This window comes from Endocarpon pusillum, assembly GCF_000464535.1.
Source record: "Endocarpon pusillum Z07020 unplaced genomic scaffold C720841, whole genome shotgun sequence".
NCBI lineage: Eukaryota > Fungi > Ascomycota > Eurotiomycetes > Verrucariales > Verrucariaceae > Endocarpon > Endocarpon pusillum.
The window spans coordinates 37,141-62,986 of record NW_006913581.1 but is presented as its reverse complement, the minus strand read 5'-3'; the positions used below and the strand labels follow the sequence as shown (position 1 = coordinate 62,986).

Genomic DNA, 25,846 nt, shown 5'->3' with positions numbered 1-25,846 from the left:
GATCAATCGGGCGGGCGATCGATTGGAGATGCAACAGCGTTGGGAAGTACTCTCTGGGTCGAGCATATGCAAGTCTCTGGTCTACTATGAGCGATAAGTAATGCATTGTGGCTTGTCAACATTTGCTGTTAAACCTGCCGTCGTCGTTATTGGAACAGCAATGAGACCTGCTACTAGTTCTATCTGAAAGGGAGTCTTCTGCGGGATGTCTTCTTACCAAGAGAAGGTACTTAGTGAATGGATAGCCTCATGCTTGAGAGTACTGTGTAGAAATACAACAAAGGATTGGTCACGAGTCTCCCCCAACTTCAATCTCTTGTTGCCGCCAAGGCGCCCCAGCTTCAGGTGTATCGCCAGCTACGTTAGGTCTCAGCCTTGAACCTGGCGGGTCCGAGATGCTGTGCTTATCTGGTTTCCTTCCCCTCAATCTTCGTTTCTGGGTCGTTAACTTTTGACCGGTGTATGGCAATTTCCATGGACAGCGGGCTCCAGCAAGCTCCTGTGGGCAGACACCCGTACTCCGCCTGAGGGTCTACCACGATGTTCCAGTTCAATACTCTTGTTCAGAAGGCGCAATCACTGATAGATCCCTCTGTCACGGTCCTCTCGCCGACCACGGAACGCAACCCCTCGAAATCAGTCCTTTTCCGCCACCAATTTCGCCTTCCTGACTCGCAATCCCCCCTCCATGAAATCAGCGCAGAACTATTTATTCCTGCTGCACACACGATATCTACAGAGCCATCTTTCGAGTCCAAAGAGAATGGAACAAAGTACGCGGGAGAGCTTCACCTGAGCGAGAGCTTTCTTTGCTTCTCTACGCAGCGGACCAGCTTTCTTCCCAATTCGAGTTTCAGCGCCTCCAGCAGCTTTACGGGACAGACGCATGGGACTGGACCAGCAGGAAATGGCTTTACCTTACCACTCTGCGCTATCAGGCGTGTGGAGAGAATGAAGAGTCAGAGTCACGTCTTCTCTCTTGCATTGACAACATGGAACGGGATGCTTATTCCATCTAGTGGCAAGGATACACCGACGGTACCCCCTCAAAAGCTCGTGATACACCTTGATGGCAGCCAACACGCTTGCGAGAGATTCTGTGACGGCCTGAAGAAGGGTTTGAGGGAAGGTACCAAAGAAGTCGAAAGTCTACGAACCGTGGTCTCCCACTGCTACTCTGAATACCTGCTCGAACGCCTCCTGGGTCCAAGTCGAGGCAATGAAAAGGAAGACGCACACAGGAGAGAGCCACCTGACGCTGGATTAGGAATGTTGTTTCGGTACCCTGGAGATGCGAGAAAGCTTCGGGATAGGAGTAAGATGAGGTTGTGGGGCGAATACTTCAGGGAGAACGGGCGCAATGCGACTCTGGTGCGGCAGCCTACCTTTCATAAGTTGATTCGCGTAGGGCTACCCAACCGATTGCGCGGCGAAATATGGGAGATCTCTTCTGGGAGCCTTTACATACGGATGAGAAGTCCAAATTTGTACGCCGAGACTCTATCCAAGCACTCTGGAAAGGACTCCCTGGCTATCGAGGAGATAGAGAAGGATCTGAATCGAAGTTTACCAGAATACCCGGGTTTCCAGAGTGAAGAAGGCATCGGAAGGCTGAGGCGGGTTCTCACAGCTTACAGCTGGATCAACGAAGAGGTCGGCTATTGCCAGGCCATGAATATAGTGGTGGCAGCTCTTCTAATCTATCTGTCGGAAACACAAGCATTCTTTGTCTTGTCTGTGCTGTGCGATCGGCTCCTCCCCGGCTACTACTCTATCACGATGTACGGCACGCTGCTGGATCAGAAAGTCTTCGAATCGCTGGTCGAGAAAACAATGCCTGTTCTATGGGACCATCTGGTCAAGTCTGATGTGCAGCTTTCGGTCGTCTCGCTTCCTTGGTTCTTATCCTTGTACATCAACTCTATGCCCCTTGTCTTTGCCTTTCGAGTCTTGGACGTCTTCTTCCTCGAAGGTCCGAAAGTTCTCTTCCAGATCGGTCTTGCAATTCTCAGGATCAATGGAGAGGAGCTCTTGGATGTTAGCGATGACGGATCATTTATCTCCATTCTGAAGTCTTACTTTTCACGCCTTGACGAATCCGCTCACCCGAAATCAGAGAATGAGAAGCTTCGAGCAATCACGCGGTTTCAAGAGTTAATGGTCGTGGCTTTCAAGGAATTTGCTGCTGTGACGCACGCCAGCGTGGCCGAGCAGAGGGCCAAGCACAAGGATGCCGTGCTGGAGAACATCGAAAGCTTTGCGAAACGGACTTCGATACGAAACCTGGGGCCCGAAAGCAAGAAATTAGCGGTAAAGGACCTTGGTGCGGTGTATGATCGCTTCTATGAGATCTTATACGAGCGGCAAGCAAAAGACAAGGCAGCAGACGACGAACAGAAGAGGAAGGAAAGACAAAAGCTTCGGCCCAAATTCCTGTCGGCCAACCCAATGGTCTCGCAGGAGAACGACAACCGACCTGGCAGAGTTGGCATGGGTCCCTCACCTTCAATCATGGACTACACCGACTTCCGGAACTTCTTGGCCAAGACCGCCAAATGGGCTGTATCTGATTCACCTGCCTCCCCAGTGAGGGCAGATCAGCTCAATTCCACCCAGCGGCAGCGGCGCAAGTCTGCTTCGGCATGGAATGACAATGCAGAGCCCGCAGACCATGACTTCATGCATCGTCTCTTCAGGCATTGGGACGAAAGCAAGCAGGGAGGACTCTCCCTCCAGAATGTAGTCAATGGACTTGCCAGATTAAAAGGCACCGGAGATATAATGGCAACGATCAGCTACTTTTTCAACCTCTTTGATGATCAAGGCAACGACAGAGTCGACCGGGAAGGAATTTTGAGCATGTCAGAAGCACTTCTTTTTCTCTCTCGAAGGGGGTTTGAGGGAACGCTGACTCCAAGCGACTCGTCCAATGCAGTGGATCAGCTGGCGTCAGCGACCGAGCCCGACGCCAAAAGAGATACCACGAAGCTCAGCACAAGTGAGCGCTTTCTCGGCAGTGTCAGTGCGTTTATACGACGATGCTTTGAGTATGCCGACCCTGATCACCCTGCCAATCACAAGGAGAACACCTCGACTCTCACTCAAGAAGTAGAACAAAGGGTAGACAGATTCGCCATTGGGGACGAGGACGAGGACGAGGACGAAGATGATCTTCTTGAATTCCTCGAAACGCGTGCAAACTCGAAACGTCCAGTTCCCCAAACTGTTGTGTCCCCAGTTCCTGTCTCTTCGGACCCTCTCCGTGATCCTACACCATCATGCTCGCCTCCATTGACCGCACGACCGACAGTTCAGGCATCTAACTCTAATAATGGCAGCTCACATTCAGAAACCCGTGCCGCATCACACAACCTTGCCCTTGACCCCGAAAATCCCCTCCACATCACCCTACCCACCTTCCGGATGGTCATCCTCGCCGACGAACTGCTCGAGCAGTTCTTCGAATCCTTCTTCCCCCAATCCTTCCACCTCTCCGACGCGCCGAACCTCAACGCAGCCAGCTCTCTCACCACCTTCACCAGCCTGGGCACGCCGGTCAAAAACCTCATGACCGGCAGCTCAACCGACAAGGAAGGCTTCGTCCACGTCGGCCGGGCAGGCGGGGTGGTCGAGCCCGGCAGCCGCGGTCTCAGAGGCGTGCTCGACAACATCGTCAACGATGGCATGAGGATGGCGGCCGAGATGCGCAAGAGGATGGATGAAGCACAGCGCGATCACGATCGGAACAATAACAACAACAACAACAATCTCGCCCACCGACGGGAGGAGGAGGATGAAGACGACGAGTTTGACGAGAAGGCGCCGGCGAGACGCGATCAGGATCTCCTGGAGGGTGCCGAGGTGGCGAGCATCAAGACGATGAGGAGCGATACCGCGGCGACTTTGCAGCCGGATTTGATGGGTGGAGAGATGAAGTTGGGAGGTGAGCAGATGGCGCAGTGAGCGGGTAATTTGTTGGATATCAGAAATTGTGGCGTTTGAGCGTTAAGCGTATACTCGTCAGCAGGGGAGGGCGTATAGGGGAGGTGGGAAAGCTGTCGGATGACTGACTTCCCCAGACATGCACCGCGGCGTTGGAGGAGGGGAGCAGCATCGTGTATATATATACTAATCAGACAAAGGTTTTTGCATGTTTTTTTGAATTCTATGGCTCCCAGAAAACACCACATCAGCGCAAATCTTATATATCTCGCATAGCTAACTAGCCAGCCTCAGGCCCTCCACCCCTGCACAAACTCATGCAGGCGATCAATGACGACGCCAAAGACGGCCGAGACGCTATCAGCGATGACCTGTTCCAGCACCCTGCCGGCCTCCTCCTCGGACAACTCGAGATGGAAGCGCTCCCTGACCTTGGCGACCTCTGCCCCATCCGTCTCAATCCGGCACCGAACTGCGCACCATCAGGCTGAACAGGTTGAGCACCAGACTGCTGCTCTTGCGCAGCGTCATGTAGGCGGTGAAGCAGTACTGCTGGAACTGGGCGTAGTGCGGGCTGGCGGCGCCGCCGAGGCCCTCGACCATCTCCTTGGCGATCTTGATGAGCGGCGCGAAGGGCTTGGGGTCGCGGCCGAGGATGAAGCCGAGGGCGATGTGGAAGAAGTGCCCGGTCGGGCTGAGCAGCAGGTTCTCCAGGTGCCGGTCCCCGACGCCGAGGATGTAGGTGATGACGCAGTAGCCGGCGCAGGATTTGATGTACGTGTCCATCACCTCCTTGCGGATCCCGAGCGGGGCGGACGTGTCGGGGTTGTGGGTGCGCAGGTAGCCGAGGATGCTGCCGCGGTGTTTGGCGCTGATGGCGGAGAGGGAGGTCGAGGGGATGAATTGAACGGCTCCTGCTGAGGCGGCGGTGGCGAGGATGCGGTAGGGGGTTAGTTTTAGGTCGAGGTTTTCGATCTGGAGGAGCCGGTCCATGAGGGTGATGATTTGGATGACCAGTTGGTCTTGACGCAGGTCGTCGCCGGTTTTGAAGATGATGGGGTATTTCTTCGTAGGCGTGGAGGGGGTGCGGAAGGTGAGGAGGAGCGGGGAGAGGGAGGATTTGAAGACGTTGGATTCTTCTGGATGGAGGCCTGTGATTAGGATTGTCGGGTCGAGGGGGAGCGGGGAGAGCTGGCTCGATTACGATCAGGTCGTTTTTGGGGTCGGCGAGGTATTTCTTGAGCCGTTCGATCTTGTAGATGCGGTTGTCGCGGCCAAAGCGGATATCTTTGGCTATCTTGTCTAGGATGGCGATGAGCTCGCCTTGACGAAGAAGGGTTCTGCGTTGTTCAGGACCGTTCCGTTCGAGAGATAACATGAAGTAGTACTCGACACGGGCGAAGAGTTTCCGGTGGGTCATATTGACGTCTGGACTTTTCTCATCACATTCGACCATCAAATACCAATGGAGATAGTTACCCAGAACAAAATTGCGGGTCGCTCGATCGATGAGAAATCTTGCCAGGGACGAGTCTGGGATACCTTCTTCTTCGGCTTCGTACTTCTCGAATTTAAGAGCTTGTACGAGCTGCAGGAGGTATAGGAGAAGCTCTTCGTCGTCCGCTTTCCTCAGTCTATCCACTGCATATGCTCTGACCACCGGATTGTCAAATGTCGGCCCAAGCAGCTCCAATGCAGCGTCCACGTCAATCTCTGCCCAGTAGGGGATGAGATCGATGGCCTGCCGGATTTCATTTGGATCTTGCCAATTTGTTGCTTTGACAAACTTGGTGAGAGCTCTTTTGTCCTTGCTAAGATGATGTCGGAACTTCCATACAACGTCCTTCTCTTCTGGATTCAGGTCTTGAGTGGGTCCATAAGATATGATCTCGTTCAGCTCATCGCGTAGTTTTGCGTTTGGTTTCAAGTCTCGGTCCATGTAACCATTCCGATCGCTTCGTATCAACCTTCGATGTTTGATTTCGCAGGGATTATCACGTTGAAACTGCTCTGGGTCATAGATTCGAATGACGCGACTGGCTTCATCTTCCTCGAACCCATTTGCTCCTGCAATACCCGGTCCAAGTTGCACTTCTGGAGCGGACCTCGGACCAGGATTGGTAGAGGTTGGGATACTTTGAAATTGTCTGATAACTTTGGGTGGCTCGTACTCATAGTCCTCGAATACTATGGGAAAATCCCATCTCGGAAATTCAATGTAGAGTGTGAATTGTTCCTTGTCCTCACCTTCACTTTCAGACTCCTCGTCGTCTGACAAGTCTGCTTTCTGGCCGTTTGGTGCAGTTTGTGCCAAGATCTGATCTCTTTCCGCCTTCCTTTCCCGTCTGACTGCTCTTCTCGAGGCCGCCTGCTTTCGCGCTGCCTCTTCTGCCTCCTGTCTCTTTTGGTACACAGCTTTGAAGACTAGCTTATCCAGCCAATCGACACGAGGCATTTCATTCATCTCATGCCTTTTGAACAGTTGCTCCAGCCGTTCAAGTTCCTGCTCTTCGGGAGTGGGTTGGTAGGCGTCCTTCTGCTTCCGCCTTCTTTTTGGTGGTGGTGTTGAAGGTGTTGTGGTGGATGCGAGGCCATCAGCAGGCCGCTTCCTGTACACCTTGCATTTCTGTCGTCCTTTCTGAAGAGTCCCCTCGTTGTCAAACAGAGGAACTGTTGTGCCACCAAAGGGCACTGAATGGTCTCTTGCAACATTGCTATCTGCTGGAGAAACGTCCCATATTGTGATGGCTAGTTGGGAAGTAATGGGGCAATCCTTGATCAGAACTGGAAGACGAAGCCATTCATTCCATACCCTGCTATTTTTAAAGTATTTGTAGGACGTTTGCATATGCACGCCTATTGGCTTCGAGTCGGCCCATAGCTGGACTGTCACGTACAGATCTGACGACTTTGGATTCTGCACTGAGCCCAGATGGCGGAGCTCCGGTTGCTGTAGAAGAATCGAAGGGGGAATGGAAGTAGGAGTTCCATCCAAGTTGTTTCTAAGTTAGGCGTCAGCCTGTCTTCCTAATGCAAAATAGCTTCAGCCATCCAATACCATAAACGATGCGTGGATGATGTTCAAGACTATTATATCTTTTAAGAGAATGTAATCATTTGCCAGTTTGGATAGGACGAAATAAAACGAGAAACATGACCAGAAAGCTTTTTGAGAAATGTATTATCTGATATCACTCTTCTTTTGGAGAAATCTATGCGATGCCTCATGATGGACCGCACTGAGCGCTAGAGTAATGTGGAAAGCTGATCTTTGGGGTCGCTAAGGAACATAGGCCAGTGCCGAAGAAGCAGATACTACTTACATTTTTACATGGACGGGAAAGTCTATCTGTCGAGAAGTTGCAAATGTGTAAGTATCCATCGGGTCATCCCGCACTTGTAGGTCTCTACGGGGTCCGAAGCATCAGACTTCAGTACTTCAGTCTCAACTCGGTCGGGTACTGGTGGCACTGGTGGTACTGGTGGTACTGGTGGTACTTCGTAGTAGATGACCAGATGACTGGAAAGGGCAATATTGAAGGCCGGTAGTACCACTACGTAGTACTACTAGTAGTACTAGTAGCACTTAACAGTGGTCAGTCTTGGCGCGTCTGACATTCAACGCGTGGAACAAGTGAAACAAGCGGACTAGGTACATAAGCAGGGTGTGGAATAGTGACTTTGCCAGAGTCGCGTCACAGATCAAGCAGATGAAGCTGTTTCGGGGAAGAAGACAACAAGGCGAATCAGAAGAGCAAGGCAAAGATATTGGAACTACCCCGTCTGTATCATTTCCCTTCCCACAAACGGGGCAGACAAGTCAGATCCCAGCCTAGGCTGCATGCGCCGCATCTCCAACTGCCGGACAACTCTCCTTTCTGCAGATTTCTGTTGCTCGGAATGGCTCGACTACGGGAATCATCATCACCAGAAGGTAGCGAGCAACTTGAAGAGACTTCGTCGCTGCCCGCGCGTCGTGTGACCTCAGAATCATCCATCCGACCTTCACCAGCGCCATCTGCTTCCTCCGACAAAGAGAATCATCACGCTTCAAAGACGCAAGCTGGGCTCGAGAAAAGAAGAGGCGGATCTGTCAGAATGTCGATGCAACCCTCGGGCTCGGGCTCGGGCTCGAGCTCTACTATCTCAGGCAAGAAGAGAAAACTGCAGGATGCTCAATCACAACCGAGCCAGGCGCGACATCGTCGCGAACTAGAGGAGAGAGTGGACAAGGATTTCTATGACCCCGATCAAGATGAAGAGGAGCGCAGAGCTGTGCGGAAGGGCATGCGAGATCTCAACAAAGAGCTGAATGGTTCGTTGCTTTCCTTGGGGCCGCCTCCATTCTACTATTGGTATGCTGATTCAAACTAGATACGCGATCCGAACTTCTCAAAGCCGACTCCAATGGCCTTGTCACCATCATACATCGCGCAGACGAGTACTTCAGAGCGGTCAAACAGACTTCCGATGCGACGATTGACTCCCGTACACTGGTGCAAGCAGCTGACCTCTCCTACAAACGAACGAACGAGCTCTCGCTGGGCGACTCCTCTGTTGGCATCGATGTTGATGACTTTGTAACCAAGTGTGTATCGTTCATGCGGCGGGCAGACGGCGGCAATAACCAGGGCGCGGGCGCAACTGGAACACAATCGCAACGGAGGCGGAGGCAGGGAGACGCAGATGACGAAGATGACGAAGAGAATGATGAGCAACTCAATTGGGCTCATCTAGGACGGCTTGCCTGCTTTCCGCACAACGCTCGTCCCTGTGTTTCCGGATTCCTCCTTGGACCGCTTTCAGTACAGAAGAAGACTCGACAACAAACACAGAGAAGAGCGCGAGAGGTCCGCGCCAACCCTGCCAACGCCACACGGCCACAGGAGCTGGTGGAAGAAGATTTGGAAAAGCAGGAGACTGCCAACTTGACTGTGATATGCAAGGAAATTGAGCGTCTTCTGGGTCGCACACAGGCGAAAGGCTGGGAGGCGTGCGAAAAAGAGCAAGCAGAACGGGAAGATATGACAGAAGACGAAGCCCTGGAAATGATGTTGAGTCATGGCATCTCTGACGACGGCTGCGTGCCCCTGTTTGACTTCTGTGTGAATCCAAAAAGCTTTGGGCAAACCGTGGAGAATTTGTTTTACATTTCCTTCCTGATCAAGGAAGGTAGTGTCGGTCTCAACTTTGATGGAAGGGGTTTGCCGACACTGGGTTGCGCAGATCGGGAGCCTGGAGAAGAACAGCAGGCCAAAGGATCGTCGAGAAATCAGGCAGTCTTTGCCCTGGACTTCGAGGTGTGGGAAGAAATCATTGAGAGCCATGGCATTCAAAAGAGTTTGATTCCTCACCGAGAGGAGGAGGCGTACGACGATGGTGTTCTGGAAGGTACGGGATGGTATGGCTGAATGAGTACCATTTGATAATTGTTTGTTCGACGGATGGATATACCCTTCTTCTTGTAGATACCGCTCGAGCCATGAGGCAAGCAGATCTGTCGGTTATGATGAGCAGCTTAGATTGATGATACTGGATGATCAACCGATCTTGTCCAACAGCTTCCGCCTTCTCCTATCGACCAGTTCCTCCTGTACCTCTTCCATCGTAGGGAGCCGCCATGCCACCCCGTCCCCAGCATCGCCTGGCAGAGGCTCCCAGCCGTCATCCTCGCTCTCATCCGGGATAGCCGCCACCCTCTCCATCGCCTCTCGTTCCTTCTTTTTCTCATACCTCAACAACGTGCCATCCTCCTCATCAAGGCCATAGCCAAAGTAAGCCGCATCGACATTCCTCCTCGCCAGATCCCCACCCGCCCTCGGCTTCTCCTCATAATCCTCCCCGTGAACATGCCTCTTCGCCGCCCGTTCAAACATCTCCTTCACCCCGGGCAACTCCCGCGCCCCCTCCCGAAATACCGATACCCCTTCCCACCCCCGGGCACCTCCCTCCCCTCATTATCCACCACCGCCCCGCCGCGCATGTAATTCGGGCCGCCCAACTCCCTGATCCGCCTCTCCCACCCCCACTTCTCCTTCATCAGCTTGTTGATCTCGTCGTTGACGTCGCGGATCTGGAAGTCGGTCAACGACTCATCCTGGATCTTGGTGATTTTGCGCGAGATCTCCTTGAGGATCTGGCCGCGCCATTTCTCGCACACGGGGATCTGAGAGATGGTGGAGGGTGCTTTGGGGCGCCGCGCGCCGGCGGTGGGGAGGAAGAGGCCTGATTCGGCGGCTTGCGCGGCGCGGAAGCGGAAGAGCATTGATTGCGCTTTTTCCGAGTTGCGCGCCATGGTTGATGAAGGTGGATGGGTAGGGGATAGAGTGGAGTTGGGATGACTGGCTATCTCAGATGGGAACCAAGTGGACTTGGCGAGGGTGACGCACAGTCCGGAAGGGAGGTTGAGGATTAGATCTATGGTCTTGTGGTGGTGGCAAAGAATGCAAATGACTGAGTAGTTTGGCGAAGGAGCTGGAGCATAATCACCTTACTGCCCCTTTTGGCTTAGTGGAATATACTGTAATACCTATTGACCTCCTGAACCACGATTCACGATTCCTCGTGCTCTTGAAGTCGATCATTTGAACTGCCCGGTGGACCAGTCCTCCCCGATCATGAATTCACAATAGAGAACAAAGCTCTGTTGTTCTACCATTGGCGAAGGAAGAGAGGATATGTCACAGTGGCTTGGGTCCCAAAACTACTCGCATCAGACTCAACTGGTTGGAGCCGCAATCGTTGGCGGCCTTGCTGCTGCGGCTACAATATACAGCCTTCAGAACCTCAGGCGTAATGTGGCTCTGGGAGACCTGAAAGCATCGATACCGCCATTAAGTGGCAAAGATCAATCTCAAAGGGTTCGAACAACGAAGTTTTGACAGCCATAGACACTTTGCTGATCAGGTCTTCTGAAGCTCACCGATTTTGGCGGCGCTTCCTTGCGGACATCGACTAATAAGGAAGATGAGCGCAACGCTGCTTTGGCTGCTCGCGCTCGTAGAGGCGATTATGATGATGGTAAGATGTTGCGTGTTGGCTATCAACGACATACTGACAACTTTTACCCTCTAATTAGAACTAATAATGGAGCAATTGGCACGTAATCGTGTCTTCCTCACCGATGAGGGCCTGCATAAGCTTCGCCAGTCTTTTGTGATCGTTGTTGGCTTGGGCGGCGTTGGATCTCATGCGACGACTGCACTCGCAAGAAGTGGCGTAGCCATGATTCGCTTGATCGATTTTGATCAGGTAACGCTCTCATCTCTGAATCGACATGCGGTAGCAACGCTTGCCGATGTTGGGATACCCAAAGTGCATTGCGTGCGGAAGAGGCTTGAACTGGTCTCGCCATGGGTGAGGTTTGATTGCCGTAATGAACTCTTTCGCGTCGAAGCTGCTCCAAGGCTACTTGGTGAATGGAACCACGAGTTGCACGGAGGAGAGGACAGGAGGAAGCCCGATTACGTGATCGACTGTATAGACAACATAGACTCAAAAGTCGCGTTGTTGCTTTACTGCTATCAGCACAACATCAAGGTGGTTTCCTCCATGGGTGCTGGGTGCAAGTCTGATCCTTCCAAAATATGTCTAGGAGACATCTCAAACAGCACTGACGACCCTTTATCAAGATCGACAAGACGACGATTGAGGGTTCTGGGCGTCAAAGAGGGCATTCAAGTTGTATTTTCGAGCGAGAAGCCCGGTCCGGGAAAGGCTGAACTGCTACCACTTAGCGAAGAAGAGTTCGCAAAGGGCCAGGTGGGTGAATTGGGTATCCTCCCAGATTTCCGCGTCAGGATATTACCTGTGCTTGGCACCATGCCAGCAATGTTCGGGTATGCTGCTGCCAATCATGTCATCTGCGCTGTTGCCGGATACCCTCTTGAGTATCGAGTGGGTGATAAGAGCCGCGAAAAGTTGTACGCAGGCATACTCGCAGCATTACAAACTATGGAAGCCAAACTAGTCAAAAGTATCACCGGCAATATCCCGCTAGGCCTGAGAATTCCGTTAAATCTCGAAGACGTGGCTTACCTCATTGAGGAGGTTTTTCGAGGGAAGAGCGTTATAAGCGGGTTGACAACCAGGCTGGCGCTGGTGAGATGGGAGAGGCCAAGCGACGGATACCAAGTTGAGCCCACTTGGGAGAAAGAAGGCCAGATCTTTGTCAGGCTCGGCCTTGGAGAGTTGGTGTGTGTTACTAAGGAGGAAGCACAACGGCATGAACGAGAGGTCTTGAGAGGTAATAAGAGCCCGGAAGACCTTTATGCACAAGAAGTACTACACCTCGTCTCGAAGAGGCAGCAAGAAGAGCTGTCGTTTAGTAGGTTTCGATGAGAGACGGCTGAATATCTGGCCACAAGTTGGCATGGACACACCATGATCAATGTGGTAAGAATTCCGTCGATATGAGGACAATAGACTCAACATGTTGCCTCTGCAAGGGCCGGGAATGATTCTTGAGGCCTAGAAGCTTCTCTATCCGCTGTTTACAAAGTGGTCATTGCTGGAGAGTTCTCTTCCGATTGTAACTGCTTTGCTGCATCTGGACAGAATAAGGCCATTGTGGTTTCGGAGGACAAGGAGTCGAAGGCCATATGTGCCTCCCAGCCATACAGCTGGCCGTACAACCAAGATCAGCTAGCGAATCTACGAACCATTGTCACATACAAGAGTAAGGGAGAGCCGGCTTCTCAGCACTTCAACCGCCACCAGCAATGTTTCGAAGACAAAGCGGCAACAACCGAGAAGTTAGAGGCAGGGTCACTTCTGCGGCGAACACCAAGGATTGCAACTAGATAGTGGCAAAGAGGCGAGGTTGGAAAGTTGGAGTGACGACACCTGGAAGAGTCGAGAATTATTTGATAATTTAAAAGAATATACACTCAACCAAGCAATCAACGCCCCAGCGCCTTGCTAAAGTATGAAGTATAGCGCCACAACACTCAGTTAGCTTCTAGAGCAGCATGCCTCCGGGCTTCTTTGGACGCCTTTCTCGCTTGATGCATGCTTCTGCCGAAACCTTCGAGTGTATCTTTCCGCCTGTCTAATGCATCTTCTGCCACCTCATCCAGAATAAATCTTCCCATGCCTCCTGCACGCCATCTCTGAATAAATTGAAGTGCCGCAGCCTCCATATCTGGGAAACCGCCCTTCTTCAGACGACCTTGTTTCCTTGCCAATCTGTCCAAGACTTGATGTACGTCATTCGACGGCTCAGAAAACATGCTATAGAAACTGGGATCTCGCAAGTTGAGGTGAAAGAGGAGATAGTCAGCAATAGTGGTAGGCGGTACAACGGTGTCTTTGACATTGCCACAGAGTGCTAATTTCAGCATGCTCTCCGCGTCTGGTACGTATGGCACAAAAACACCTGGCGTGTCCAAAAGATACACGCCCTCACTCTCCTTGTCCTTCTCCACGATCTTGACCCCTGAAGCAATCTTCCTTGTAATCCCAGGCTGATCTCCCGTTCTCGCCGCCTTCTTGAGCCCCAAGCCCACATTGCGCAGAGCATTGAGCAAGGACGACTTCCCCACATTCGGCATCCCGACCACCATCATCCTCGATCCAACGAGATGATTCGACGAAGCAGCATGATCCTTCGCAAACCGTAAAACTTGTCTCACAGCATTGCGATCCTTCACATCGGCAAATAGCGCTGAGGAAGGCCGGTCCCATTGTCGAATGATCTCTTCTTTTGCCTGATCTAAGGCGGTGTACGTGCTCCCCAGATCTTGCTTTGTGTAGACTATAAGCCGGGGTCGCTCGCCCAAGGTCTCCTCAAATAAAGGATTCCGGGATACGAGGGGCGTGCGATAGTCGCGGCATTCAATGACGAGGTCGATTTGGTTGATCAGGCTCTTCATCTTAGTGAGGCCAGCGGCGTGGTGGCCGAGGTAATAGGATCGAGGAATGGAGTCGAGGTGGGGATACACCCTTCGCGGGACAAAGGTCGCCATCGATGACTTGTACTCCTACTTGGCGAAACCATGCTGGATTGTTACTAAGTCATTGCTGACAACTTTTGCCAGTCCTGAATTCAATAGTCAAAGGAAGGACTTGGTCCAACAACCAAGCCCAAATCGTCAACGCCAGGGGATGTGACATTTTAGATGAGAGGCTCAGACTAACAAAGTCCACCACGTACTTTCTATCCATTCTGTCATTCTATCACTCTGTGTCGGATGATCCTCGGCAATGACCTCTGATAATTTGTTCTTTTGCAACGACGCTCATTTATTGTTCAGGAATTGGTCAAGATTCCTCCACGCGTGAATATATCACTCGTATTATTATGTTGAATGAAGGCTGCATGGACTCGTTCGAACTGAGATAGCTCATGCTGTCCACGGTATATTGTGGGCATCTCTGTCTCCAGCGGATGGCTCTATTGTCTAGCAAGCAGTATCTTCTCGGATCTATCTAACCATGTCTCTGATAAATGCTTTCCATCCGCCCTCTATGCGATCAATACCTTCCTTAATACGACGCCGATCTTTCGTTCGAAGGAGAGGAAGTGGAAGAGGATATAAAGACCCGTCCGAAAACGATCATCTGGCTAACATCACACCATCCAAACATACACCACGGGCTCTAAAGAAACTGAAAAGTACCGTAGCTTCAGACGGGCCTCTCAAGCCGTTCCCTCCTTTTACGGCAAGATATTCGAAATCTTAGGTGCAGGTATATCTCCGACTGGGTAATTTTTTCAACCAATTGATATTTGCTTCTGCCGTTTTTGTTTTCTTCACCAATCTCCTTCCTAGTATCACCTTAGCTAGTGACTCGTACGTCTTGCCTGGGAAAAGCTAGACAACCATTGAGGTCGTGTTTTAGCACTGGACTCTGCGGTCTCACCTTTTGCTTGTGTTCAATCCAGCCACTTACTATCTTGGGTATGACCGCTCCCTTTTCCGTATTAGCCGAGAATATCTACGATCTATGCGTTCATTCATTTAATGTCATATTTCTACCTTTTACGGCATGGTCTCTGATACACGCTGGCTGCATGCACTGCTTGCTGGCTGTTATCAATGCTCATGACTGGACAATGCGGTACGTGACAATATTCAGCATGGAGATATTTTCCCTGTTCAATAGTATTATGTATTTCCACGAAGCTATCCAGGAAATGCAACGTGCCCACGACATTCTGTCATTCGCTGCGCTCTTGTACGCAGTAATTGGGGCGACAGGCACAATGTTAGTCGCCATTTTCCTTTTTCTACAGCAGAGAATTGGAAACTACTTTTCCATCGCTACGTCAGGACCGGGCTGAAGGAATATACGGCCGCAATCTCGATCGTCCTCTTCATCGCCTACCGCATATTCGAGAACTTTCAAGCTTGGATAATTCGACATTACCTGTAAGTACGCCCTTGCGACTAACCAATCTAAATTGTACACGTTTTTGGTCGACTTTTGGACTTTGCCAGAAGGTTGGATTTTGCAGCGATGATTCTCGGTGCTATAATCACTGCGAACGGTCTTCTTCCACAGGTGACTTTGCACTGGGCAAGCCTGATGCATGTACAACTAGAAGAACATATCATCACCATGGATGGCGAAGACAAAGCAGAGTCTCGACTGGTCCGGCGTGTGTATGAGCAGAGATGGTCAGCATTTTTGTACGCTGCAGGAATTCGGGTTTTTATTTCACCACCTTCCATGCACGTCCTTGCCCTGACCCCAACTCGCGTGTTGATATGATTGTTTCTCTTCACGGGAGAGCAGAGCTTGGGCGTCAACCCTACTCTCTTTCGATTATGCTATATACTCACATCGCCGTCGGAGCTGCCTACACTACCGCCCTCAATCTCGACAGCCAATCCCCCTTGGTGGTGGAAATCATATGCTCCTATACATGGCTACACAGTGGTTCATGCTGCTGTAACCATTTTCATATTCGTGTTCACCTTAACCAAGGCTGCTCCGGCGTTCCCAGTCCTCATCATTGCTCTTGTACCTGTGTGACTGTCATTGATGAACAAAATCTGGAGGCGGGAAGTATTGCGATTCGTGGACGCATGGGCATGCGAGAAAGGCACACCAGAAGATGACTAGGACGATACAGCTCGTACTCTTCGAAATGATGACCAGGGTGTATGGGGATTCGACGGGCAGGATGATATGGGAATGGGTGTCTTCGAGCGAGACAGATTCCGGCTCGAAACACACGGAGGCAGGAAGATGGTGAGGATGCACAAGAACAGACTCAATAACAAGCAATCGAGCAGCTGACATGCGCTCTTCTATGATTCTGCCAATATAGCATTTTCGTAGAACCTTCGCACTCCGTCGTTGTCCAATTATCTCGGCGAGGCTGCGACTGCGTCGCACTCACTGCAATATCCACTTTATCAATGGTGCTCCGGTGTTACAGCGCTACAGATCCCTTAACTTTCCGTTGCGCACATGACCCTCAATGTCCTGCTCAGGTTGTTTCTATGGTTGCGAATGCACGTAAGTCAGCATGAGGAGAGGACAACGTGACGTGGCCATCACTCATGGCTAACCTAGTCAAGATTCACAGGAATGCAAGGTCGTGTCATCAACAAGAGACTGGCGGCCACGTTGATATGTCATTAGTTGGATAAATGTCCCAACAAAGGATGTTCACAGCAATAGATGGGTGCCCAATTCAATAGAGCCAGGCAGAGCCTGGTAACAACACTACACTACGCATACTAGTCATCGTATTATACTTTACTAAAGAATTGTGCACGACCGACCAAACGTATCGAGATATTCACCAGGACCTCCACATGGTCCTTGACCATAGGTTAGAGCTCTGCCGCAGGACAGTTTTGCCGGAAGTGGGTACAATGGCATTGTGCTCGTTGTGGGGAACCACGGCTCTGCTTTACGTGCTACGTAGTAGTTAATTAAAGCGGCACAGCGGACGATCGAAGCGATTCCGGAAAAGGCTCTGCGGTCCGTGGACAGCCACCTAAGTAATCGGCCAATACCAAGATAGCATTGCAGAGCCCCCATCCGTAGTACGTAGTAAACCTCTTTCGTTAATTCCTCTGTTCAGCGTCCAAAGATGAACCCCCGCCCCGAACTCAGCAGCGCCACGCCAAAAGGAGAAGGCTCGATTGAGCTATGCACCATTCCCGAAGCATCTTCTATGCCGACCTTAACCCTACGCCAATTCGTGGAAACCAGTGCTAGTGCTAGTGCTTCAATGGACGTGGGGTTGGCAGCCCTCGACATTCTTCGCGTCACTCCCAAGTCCCCAAGTCCCCAAGTCTCCATGGCTGGAATCTTCCCTCTAACTAGTCGTGCCTGCCGTCCTCTCCGTCTCGCCTATCTCCATCAAGGGCCCTCGGACAGTGTGCCGTGCTCTGCTCACTCGTCACGGCATGATGATTTTTAGTGACTCGAAATCATGACTCGGGCCTTATACAGTTCGGGAGTGCTTTGGCGGCGAGACCCTTCAATATAGCTTGCTTCACTTTATCCTGAACCGGCATCTTAATCACATTACCATAACCCACATCCTTCATCTTCATGAACTCTGGTACATCTCAATGATTCACATGAGTCTGGTGGTCGAGCGCTCCTACTAGATGAAGTTCCTTATCAGCTACCTTAATCATCCAGACTATTTCGAGGTTGCGGTGGGAAGCGCCCTCTGATATTGCATCTTTGACAGAGTCTGATTGGCGGCTCTCTGCGTTGTTTCTTGATTATTCATGGTTTTCCAACTGGTCTCTTATTTCTGTTCATAACTCTGGAGATCGTGAGAGCTTTAATCTTTCGGTCGTTTCTGCACCAATTACGTTATCAGGATGGAGGAAATATACCTGCTCGTCTTAGGCAGTGTCTTCTGCCTGACTACCATCACCTACCTAGCGCTGAGTCAGGCACAAAGGGATGTTCTGTTTAGACGTCTTCGGCTTCGTGGAAGACGAGCATCAAGTGCCAACACTCCACCGCGCTCCTTGTCTCCGGGAAAGAAGGGTCACATATCCGTGCCGTCTCCCACCGAGTACATCGAGAGCTTTCCAGGATCAAGACGGGAAGCACTTGCCAAAGTCATGGAGACGATACCTCAAGCCAGCGGAGGCGATCTTGTGGGTCTAGAAACCGAGAAGAGCATGACTTCGGATATGATGATGCCCTATGAAGCAAACTACATGGAGGTCGACCATTCCAAGCATACTCCGACCGGCTTTTCTGTTGGAGAGATCAAAGCTCTAGGGGACTTTCCCAACTATGCCGAGCTAAGTGGAGTGCCACTTCCCAAACCATACACCGGTTTCAATATCGATGAAGCCCTGCCACGGCCATATCGACCGTTCAGATGGTCCTACCACCAGACAATGTGTATGTTCATATCCGGATGTTGCAGGATATCTTGCTGACCTGTATTAGCACTCCACAAACTTGAACCAGACTGGTGGCTTGAGCTTGAAAACACATACAAGTCACGAATTGCCCAGAGAAAAGGCCTGTACGAGCAGCACGGTAAGGCAGTCTTACAGTGGCTCCCTGGTTCAGAGCTGGCCTGCAAGGAGCTGATGGAGATGGTGTTGCAATTCCTCGTTGCTCGCTACCCACACTACTTCTCCTTGTCTGCTGATAAGAAGACATTTACCAATCGCATCCTGAACACTGTCCAAGATGTGAAGGCAAAGCATCCATTATTGATCATATTTGACAATGTACCTGAGGACTTCGCAATCATGCTTCGAAACCCAGAGACTGGGTATTACTCCTTCAGAGCTGGGGTCATCTGTTCGGCTCTTGGTTGGAACGTTGGCTCGAAAATTGGTCTTCAACTGCATCAAATACATGCTCCAATTCCAGATTACAAAGAGAAGATGCAGTTTTCGATGGATCGGTACGTTTCTGTTTAGACGTATCCACATAGCAACTGATGTATCAATCAGTTACTTTTCCAAAATGCCAACGGAGAAACCTATACAACGAGGTTCGTGGGGTCTTGAGGTGGACAAGCCACTGTACATGCCGCCTGGAGATCCGCATGAGAAGTTCAGAGAAGTGCAATCACCAGAAGTGACTCTCGATAGATGTCATCTACGAGTTGACTGGCAGACCTTGCGTCGTTTGCCCCTGTCTAGCGCTATCGTCTTCAACTTCAAGGCTCTTTTTACCCCTGTCACCGAGTTTCGAGACGAGCCATTCATTCCTGCCATCGTCCACAAGATCCTCAAGGAAGGCAAGAAGAGTCTGATGGAGTACAAGAATACGTGGCATGTCGAGCATGTCTGTGTTCCGGCATTGGAGCAGTATGCAAACGAACAGGTTGAGAACGGGCTTGTCCCGAAAGATTGGGAAGTACAGACCTTGGACGATCCGCCATTTTTCCCGGGATGGAATAAGAAGTGGAGGACGCAACAAGGCTTTTGACCGCCCTTTCGCTTTAGTGAATCAGTACTCACTGCAACACATAACTATCGAACGAGTCCATAATTGACAAGCTTTGCGTCTGGCTGGTCCGTGTTCTATTGTCCCTGGGATAGATGTCCCGGGATAGTGGATTAATAGATGGATATTGTACAGCGGTATATTTTACAGTGAATATAGCAGAACATATCAATAATGAGGAACCGTCTTTTGCTGCACAACCTGAACAAGAAAGGTCGCCTTGACCGGGCATTTTACCCAGAAAGACAGTTCCCGACCCTTCCAGTCTATTTCACATAACAAGACTCAAAGAGATTAATTTTTTTTACCCCTAACATCATGTCCTCAGGATCCCCAGAGATCATATCCCAAGAGCCTAGCTCTCGCCATTTTCGTACTCGAGGACGAGGACGAGTACGAAGGCTAGTATAGGGCTTACCGTGGGCTCTTAGAAACCCTGTTTAACCACTCACAGGTACCTAGTAGTAAGTAAATAAGTAACCTCCCCCCGTTCTCTCGTCCGTCACACACGCAGGGATCTACACCCCCTCAACGCAACGGAGCGCTCCGCTCGGCTCCTCAACGAAATAAAATCTAAGGGGAAATATTTCGTATCGAACCACTGAGAGGGTGACGAATCGAGAGTTCCGCATCGTATTATCATCATCATCATCATCATTCTTCTTGTTACATTGCCAACCAGGCTGCTTGTCTCTTTGATGGCGAGGACCGGGGCAATCTAGCGTGGTCTTTCACAAGTAAAGTATTTCCACTGCAACGGCGGTTGGGGAGCAAGCATCTTGGGATCCCATAACCACTTCTTATTATTTATTTTTTCTTGACCACGACTCGTCCTCTGTTGCCCTGGTTGGCCGACATCTGCTGCTCTTGGTATAGCTACGTTGGAAATAGCAAGGATACGCTGGTGATGGCTCCGTTCCGGGCATCTTGACTGGTTTCTCAAATTACGATAAGTATTTACGCGAAGATTGTTCGACGGACCAAGACGACTCCTGTAGGACGAACGTTCATATATCGGATCCGATTTAACTTGCTGTGGGCTATCATCACGACTTCGGACCTGATCTACAAGATGGCGGTATGTACCTCGTCCTTCCTCGCCTCGGATTCCCCATCGCACCATGACCTTCCGCCTCGAGCGGGCTCCTCTCCCTCTCCCTCTCCTGCTCCACCGCGTCCATTATCACCAGGGAGGTCGTCTTCATCCTTCCCGGTCTCCGCGAAGGGTAATGTGATCCCTTTTGACCCGGCCAGCCTCATCGCGAACGGCCAATCCGTTCTCCTCGCTGCTACCGTACCCCTTTCCACGACCCGGCCAGATGTCGCCCGCTTTATCGGGCTGGGCATGCTATCCACTTGCATCGCTGCCACTAGATCACCGGCAGAAGAGGTGTGTGTAGGAATCGAAGACGTCGCCAGACCACTGGCCGAGGGCAGCCTGGATGGATGTGGGGACCGCAAAGACGGAGCAGGTAGTGAAAGGGTGGATTTGCTAGTGCTTTCCCTGGTCCCATGTTCCCAAAGCGAGGAGGAGGAGGAGGAGGAGGAGGAGGAGAAGGAGGAGATACACTTTTACCACGAGACTCTTCGACAGATTCTTACCAGGAAGATCCCAGGTGCCAAGCTTGGTTTGGCAGTGCTACCTGTCAACGATCTGATTCCCGCCACAAGACCTGAGAACGAAGCGCCGACAGGCAGAAGCGCAGCAATAGGAAAAGGAACTGGCGCAGGCTGGGTCCTGACCGCAAAGATCGCGGGAGCTCTTGCAAGCATGGGATATTGCTTTGATGACGTAAAGACGGTTGCGCGATTGGTAGGTGAGAATGTCAGGACCGTAAGGTCGATGTCGAGCAGCAGCACCGGTACTAGCACCGATATCGCTCTGACAGAAGAAGCGAGCCAAAAGGGTCTGGAGAACCTGATTAGAGACATGTTAGTCCGTCTCCTGCAGCCCAACCTTGAGGGCACCGCAGGCATACGAGTAAACTCCAACGAGCCGGTCCTACTGCTTAACGTCCATGCACCTACCACAGACCTACAAATCCAGTCCCTATCGACCCGCACAATTGCGCAACTCTATGATACATACCATATCAAGCCCGTGCGTGTCTACGCTGGAGATTATCATATAAGAGACCCGGACAGAGATGGAGATGGAAGAGAGAAGAACGACTTCAGCATCTCGATCCTGAATGTCGTCAATACCAATATTGGTGGGCCGAGCATGATCCAGTTATTGGACGAGCCGTGTGGGGCTGACGGGTGGAGGGTAGGTGTAACGAAAGAAGAGTGGGAAACGTGCGATGGGTCGATAACGGCAGTGGTTGAGCTGGGTATGAGGAATTGGCAGACGAGTCTAGATCGGCTGGTGGACGTAAAGTCTGTAAGGCTGGCAAGTACACGAGGAGATGACGGCAGCTTCGACCATACAAAGCGCTTAGGGCATGAGGCAGACGAAGGCGTGCTCTGCACTGGAGCGCGGCAACGGCAGGTAGCCGGCGACGAGACAGCGGACCCCAATTGGGGTGAAACATCTGCTGCTGAAGATGAGGAGGAAGACTCTATGAAGAGGGAGATGGTCGATACAGGAAAGCAGTACCAGGAGGAGGCGAAAGAGCAGGACGCTTCAGAAACCAAGGAAACTGAACCTGGAGCAGACCAAGTGGAGACTGTGGTAGAGCCAGATGAGAAATCTGGTAAGAGTGGGAGCAATGATGATGCCATGAACAAAGACGCTGAACAGGGCAAGAAAGGTAGCGAGCATACCCTACCTGTGAGTCCGGGTTCAGTAAGCCCAGCATCCGGCGAAGAGTATGAAATTGTTGATCGCGAGCAGACTCTGATCGATATGGTCTTTAGTCACGCAGAACGACGATAGCTGCCTCCCTGAAGGGTAAACCCCTCTTCTAGCAAGTGTCCAAACACGCTTGCCCGGTTGTTTCCAGACTATGCTCAGATTGTGCTCAGATTGTAGAGAGCACGTTACTGGCTCCGTGGCTGTCCTTTAATTTGAGCTCCACCATGGCTTTGAGTAGCATTCGCTGAATTTGAGGACGCTGCTTCGGTTGTCACAAGACCTTGGACTGGGAAAGTTTCAGAAAGTTTGCTGTAGGACTTAGGCTCGTTAGCATACGATAGCTCCTAAACCACCGTGACTGTTCTTCGAGGAAGAGCATAGAAGAGCTCTCTGGTTCTCAAAGTTTTCGAGCCAATATTGCCCCTGGGCGAACCATGTCGATGTGTCTCGCTACACAGACTTCCCTGCTAATGCCAAAGTTATCGACACATTGGTACATGATGCAGCGAGGTCGGGCTTGCAACACCATCGGCGGTGTCATTGCAACAGCGTCGGAGCCATTAATGACTTGATCGGTTCCATTCAGCCTTTTGGACCATTGGCGCTTTGGAAATGGTCTGGATCGAGCAATGGGCCTGCTGCTGGTAGTCGGAGCTCGTTGGAAGACGACATTGGAGCTGTGATAGGTATCTTCAACCTTCGCTACTCGAACTCCTTACAACGGGACTGGCCCCGCCTTCACTGCCATTGTGTGGGTCTCCATCCTCATCTTGCTCCATTTCATCCAGCTCCGCTTGGAGCGGACTCACCCTTTCCTCCAGCATATCCAGATCCTCCAACTGCTGCCTCCCGGGCAACTTCCATAAGCTCGTAGCGCAGCTCCTATCCTTCGTCAAAAGCTCGTCGATGAATTCATCCATGTGCACCAGCACATAACCTTCCTTGCGTCTTCGCCTCAACTTGCGAGCATCGGTCAAGAAGGGTTCAAGCGTTGTATAAATATCCACGGGTTCGAAAGTTAAGCGCACATAGAATGCAGCAAGGGCGCGCAAATATTTCCACTCTTCACCGCCCATGTTCAGGTACTCCAGCACAATCTCTTTTTCAGGGGTGAGTGTGAGTAGCTTGAAGGCCAGACAGAGAAATGGTGTTGGGCGCATCCCAACGCCGTAGGTGCCGCCGATGTAGCTGAGATCGACGGCACGATCGAGCAAGGTAGCTGCATTGAGGCCGAAACATTGTTCTTTCCAGTAGAGAGACTCGGTGATGCGGTCGCGGACAGCCGTCTCGATCAAGGTTATGGGGTTTGCACCGCGGATCAGAGGGCCAGTGTAGCCTCGATTGTCTAGGGAGGATGAGGCGTCAGCGCGATGCGTCATGGTGTCACCGGTTTTACAGATCTGATAGAGTTCATGCTCCCTTGCGGGCAGCAGTGTCCAGGCAGGTCGTGGAGCGGCTGGAGGGCTGGAGCAGAAAGTTGGGAATTTTGGCCATCTCCACATCCGTTGCTAGGTGACTAGGCCAAAATGGCAATCTGTTTACGGTATGTAACCAGCTGCTCCCACATACATAGTACGCAAATGTACAACTGACATTTAATCCCATGCTGGCATCGCGCAGTCTTCTGCAGGAGCTTCTGGCTCTAAAAGAAGGTGTGTAGTCTCTTACCTTACGCAATCTACAACAGGGTAGGGAGACTCCTGCCCCACATACACCATGGTCCTCCTTACCTCGTCCTCAATATCTGTCGTTCTGTCCAGCGGGGTCGTATGCATGTTCACATTCCTCCTGTTCCTGTCAGGCTATGTCGTTCAACAGCAGACTGTACGCTCTCTGCAAGCTGCGCTGCATGCGCCGCCAATGCCCACCCCAACATTGCCAGTGTATTTCCAGAAAGGACACGAGAGCGAGTGGACCGAGGTAGCGAACGCGACAGAGCCTGTTGGAAAGAACGCGGCTGAGGCTGAACTAGAATTCCCTGAGGAAAGAAGGCCGTCGGGTTTCCAGACAATCATGAAAAGCGACCCGGAGCCAACTGCTCCGCCATTCAGCGAAGTTGGGATGGAAGTTCAGCCCCTTGTCCTGGGTGAAGCAGTTACTGAGACTTCACCTGCAGCGCAGCTCTCGACACCAAGCGTCCTTTCTGACGAGCGAACCAAAATCGTTGAACAAATACCGTTGACTGCACCTTCAACTCCCGAGCCCGCCTCTGAATCGTCAGCGCGTCTTGCATACGCCCAGCTTCTCAGCAATCCATCACAGATTTGTAGTGCCCTTCTTTTCTTCAGGCAGCAGATGGAGCATGGCGACCCCGACATCAGCCGCATTATACTTTATCCCTCACTGTGGGATGAGGACAGCTCATCTGATGCATATAGCAATGCTATAACGCTCATGTGGCTGGTCAAGGATCAGTACAAGATCGTATATGAATCATTCATAGTCGAAGACTCATCGAGAGAACGGAGTATCGAAAAAGAACTGATCGCTCATCTTGCAACAGACAATTGGGGACTTGACCGAATAATGTATCTCCGCAGCCCAGGCTTAGCGCTCAACATTCCAGCTCTGGACTCAGCGCTGCAAGCCTCAAAGAGAAATTCCTCGCTGTCTAGAGGTTGGGCTAGTGCGAGTGTTGAGCCATCCGCGGACCATCCAATATTGTTGATCTCAGATGAGGGGACACACATGCCGCGAGGCAGCAACAGACGCTTGATCGCAAAGGCGTTCACATCACACGCAAATCACCATGAGAACGAGATGGACGTGGAAGCTGCTGCGCGCACGGCAGCTTATGTCCATTTCGAAGAAGGGGAGCTTGAGCACCGAAGAACGGAGAAGGAATGGTATGGAGGGGTATTTGAGAAGTACGAGAGAGGAAGAGCGGAGGTTTGTAGGGATATCAGTTTTGATGATAAGAGGACAGAGCTCAGGAAGACCAAAAGGAGAGGATGGAGGTGATCTCAGATGTCTAGGTTCAGCCAGTTGGATATAATAAGATTGAATGCATTTTGGAGTGAGAGAGTTGCAAAGCGTCACCAGCTTATGATTGAGAGGATGCGTCGATACTGTGTGACATCCTACTTTGACGCAGGTAGCCGAAATCATATGCACCATGGACACAGCAAAGTGACGTCGAATCTTCTTTCTCCACATTTGCCATTTGCCATTTGCCGAATACTGTAACACCCTTCGCCGGACCAAGTTCTATGACTAGGACCAGATACAGCAGCTGATCACGCTGGATCCAATCCGCATTTTCTATGTGTTCGAGAAGCAGTAGGGCAGAGGTTTCATGAGCAACCCGCACTTTGCGGCGAAGTAAGGCATGCTTGAAGGTGCACGAGTCGCTTCCATCCGGACGCGAAGTGTGATTGCCGGACAAATCCTCAAGCCATCATGGTTGGCATTAGGCAAGGCCACCTAGCACTTCCAATGATCAAAGAGAGGGCATTGATCATTCTAGCAGTAGCTCTCTGTGTGTTGACCATGAATATCATGAGCATCCCCACCGGTCAGAGATTTCGAGAGCGACGAACGGGTGGCGCGGATGTTCGCCTTCCCTATCTGGTCTATGCGATCATGACCATGACGCTAGTTCGCGACAGGCGGTTGGATATCACTTCAAGTTCTCCCTACATATAAGTTGATGTTGACAAGGCCTTAGTGCTCCACCTTCCTTTGCCCTGTGACAATACCCTTTGA

The 25,846-nt window shown here is 51.3% G+C and overlaps 10 protein-coding genes across 10 annotated transcripts; 6 read left to right on the top strand and 4 right to left on the bottom strand.

Moving 5' to 3' along the window:
- Nucleotides 1–474: 474 nt before the first annotated feature.
- On the top strand, nt 475–3,963 carry EPUS_08268 (GTPase-activating protein; the record flags this gene model as incomplete). Its single annotated transcript, XM_007788480.1, has 2 exons — nt 475–501; nt 550–3,963. The coding sequence occupies 2 exons, from the start codon at nt 475–477 to the stop codon at nt 3,961–3,963; spliced, it is 3,441 nt and encodes a 1,146-aa protein (XP_007786670.1).
- Nucleotides 3,964–4,398: 435 nt separating this feature from the next.
- On the bottom strand, nt 4,399–7,324 carry EPUS_08267 (uncharacterized protein; the record flags this gene model as incomplete). The annotated part of the gene is made up of 3 exons (XM_007788479.1): nt 4,399–5,007; nt 5,147–6,944; nt 7,266–7,324. 3 exons carry the CDS (start codon nt 7,322–7,324, stop codon nt 4,399–4,401), a joined length of 2,466 nt encoding a protein of 821 aa, XP_007786669.1.
- Nucleotides 7,325–7,842: 518 nt separating this feature from the next.
- On the top strand, nt 7,843–9,353 carry EPUS_08266 (uncharacterized protein; the record flags this gene model as incomplete). Its single annotated transcript, XM_007788478.1, has 2 exons — nt 7,843–8,257; nt 8,317–9,353. 2 exons carry the CDS (start codon nt 7,843–7,845, stop codon nt 9,351–9,353), a joined length of 1,452 nt encoding a protein of 483 aa, XP_007786668.1.
- Nucleotides 9,354–9,482: 129 nt separating this feature from the next.
- EPUS_08265 (Pre-mRNA-splicing factor) lies at nt 9,483–10,237 on the bottom strand (the record flags this gene model as incomplete). Its single annotated transcript, XM_007788477.1, has 2 exons — nt 9,483–9,821; nt 9,887–10,237. 2 exons carry the CDS (start codon nt 10,235–10,237, stop codon nt 9,483–9,485), a joined length of 690 nt encoding a protein of 229 aa, XP_007786667.1.
- A 382-nt stretch (nt 10,238–10,619) lies between these two features.
- Nucleotides 10,620–12,282, top strand: EPUS_08264 (uncharacterized protein; the record flags this gene model as incomplete). The annotated part of the gene is made up of 3 exons (XM_007788476.1): nt 10,620–10,779; nt 10,849–10,962; nt 11,021–12,282. 3 exons carry the CDS (start codon nt 10,620–10,622, stop codon nt 12,280–12,282), a joined length of 1,536 nt encoding a protein of 511 aa, XP_007786666.1.
- A 608-nt stretch (nt 12,283–12,890) lies between these two features.
- On the bottom strand, nt 12,891–13,907 carry EPUS_08263 (uncharacterized protein; the record flags this gene model as incomplete). Its single annotated transcript, XM_007788475.1, has 1 exon — nt 12,891–13,907. The coding sequence occupies one exon, from the start codon at nt 13,905–13,907 to the stop codon at nt 12,891–12,893; it is 1,017 nt and encodes a 338-aa protein (XP_007786665.1).
- Nucleotides 13,908–17,741: 3,834 nt separating this feature from the next.
- EPUS_08262 (uncharacterized protein) lies at nt 17,742–19,326 on the top strand (the record flags this gene model as incomplete). Its single annotated transcript, XM_007788474.1, has 3 exons — nt 17,742–18,279; nt 18,328–18,796; nt 18,846–19,326. The coding sequence occupies 3 exons, from the start codon at nt 17,742–17,744 to the stop codon at nt 19,324–19,326; spliced, it is 1,488 nt and encodes a 495-aa protein (XP_007786664.1).
- Nucleotides 19,327–20,416: 1,090 nt separating this feature from the next.
- On the top strand, nt 20,417–22,222 carry EPUS_08261 (uncharacterized protein; the record flags this gene model as incomplete). Its single annotated transcript, XM_007788473.1, has 1 exon — nt 20,417–22,222. One exon carries the CDS (start codon nt 20,417–20,419, stop codon nt 22,220–22,222), a length of 1,806 nt encoding a protein of 601 aa, XP_007786663.1.
- A 611-nt stretch (nt 22,223–22,833) lies between these two features.
- Nucleotides 22,834–23,520, bottom strand: EPUS_08260 (uncharacterized protein; the record flags this gene model as incomplete). Its single annotated transcript, XM_007788472.1, has 1 exon — nt 22,834–23,520. The coding sequence occupies one exon, from the start codon at nt 23,518–23,520 to the stop codon at nt 22,834–22,836; it is 687 nt and encodes a 228-aa protein (XP_007786662.1).
- Nucleotides 23,521–23,857: 337 nt separating this feature from the next.
- EPUS_08259 (uncharacterized protein) lies at nt 23,858–25,102 on the top strand (the record flags this gene model as incomplete). The annotated part of the gene is made up of 1 exon (XM_007788471.1): nt 23,858–25,102. One exon carries the CDS (start codon nt 23,858–23,860, stop codon nt 25,100–25,102), a length of 1,245 nt encoding a protein of 414 aa, XP_007786661.1.
- Nucleotides 25,103–25,846: the final 744 nt, after the last annotated feature.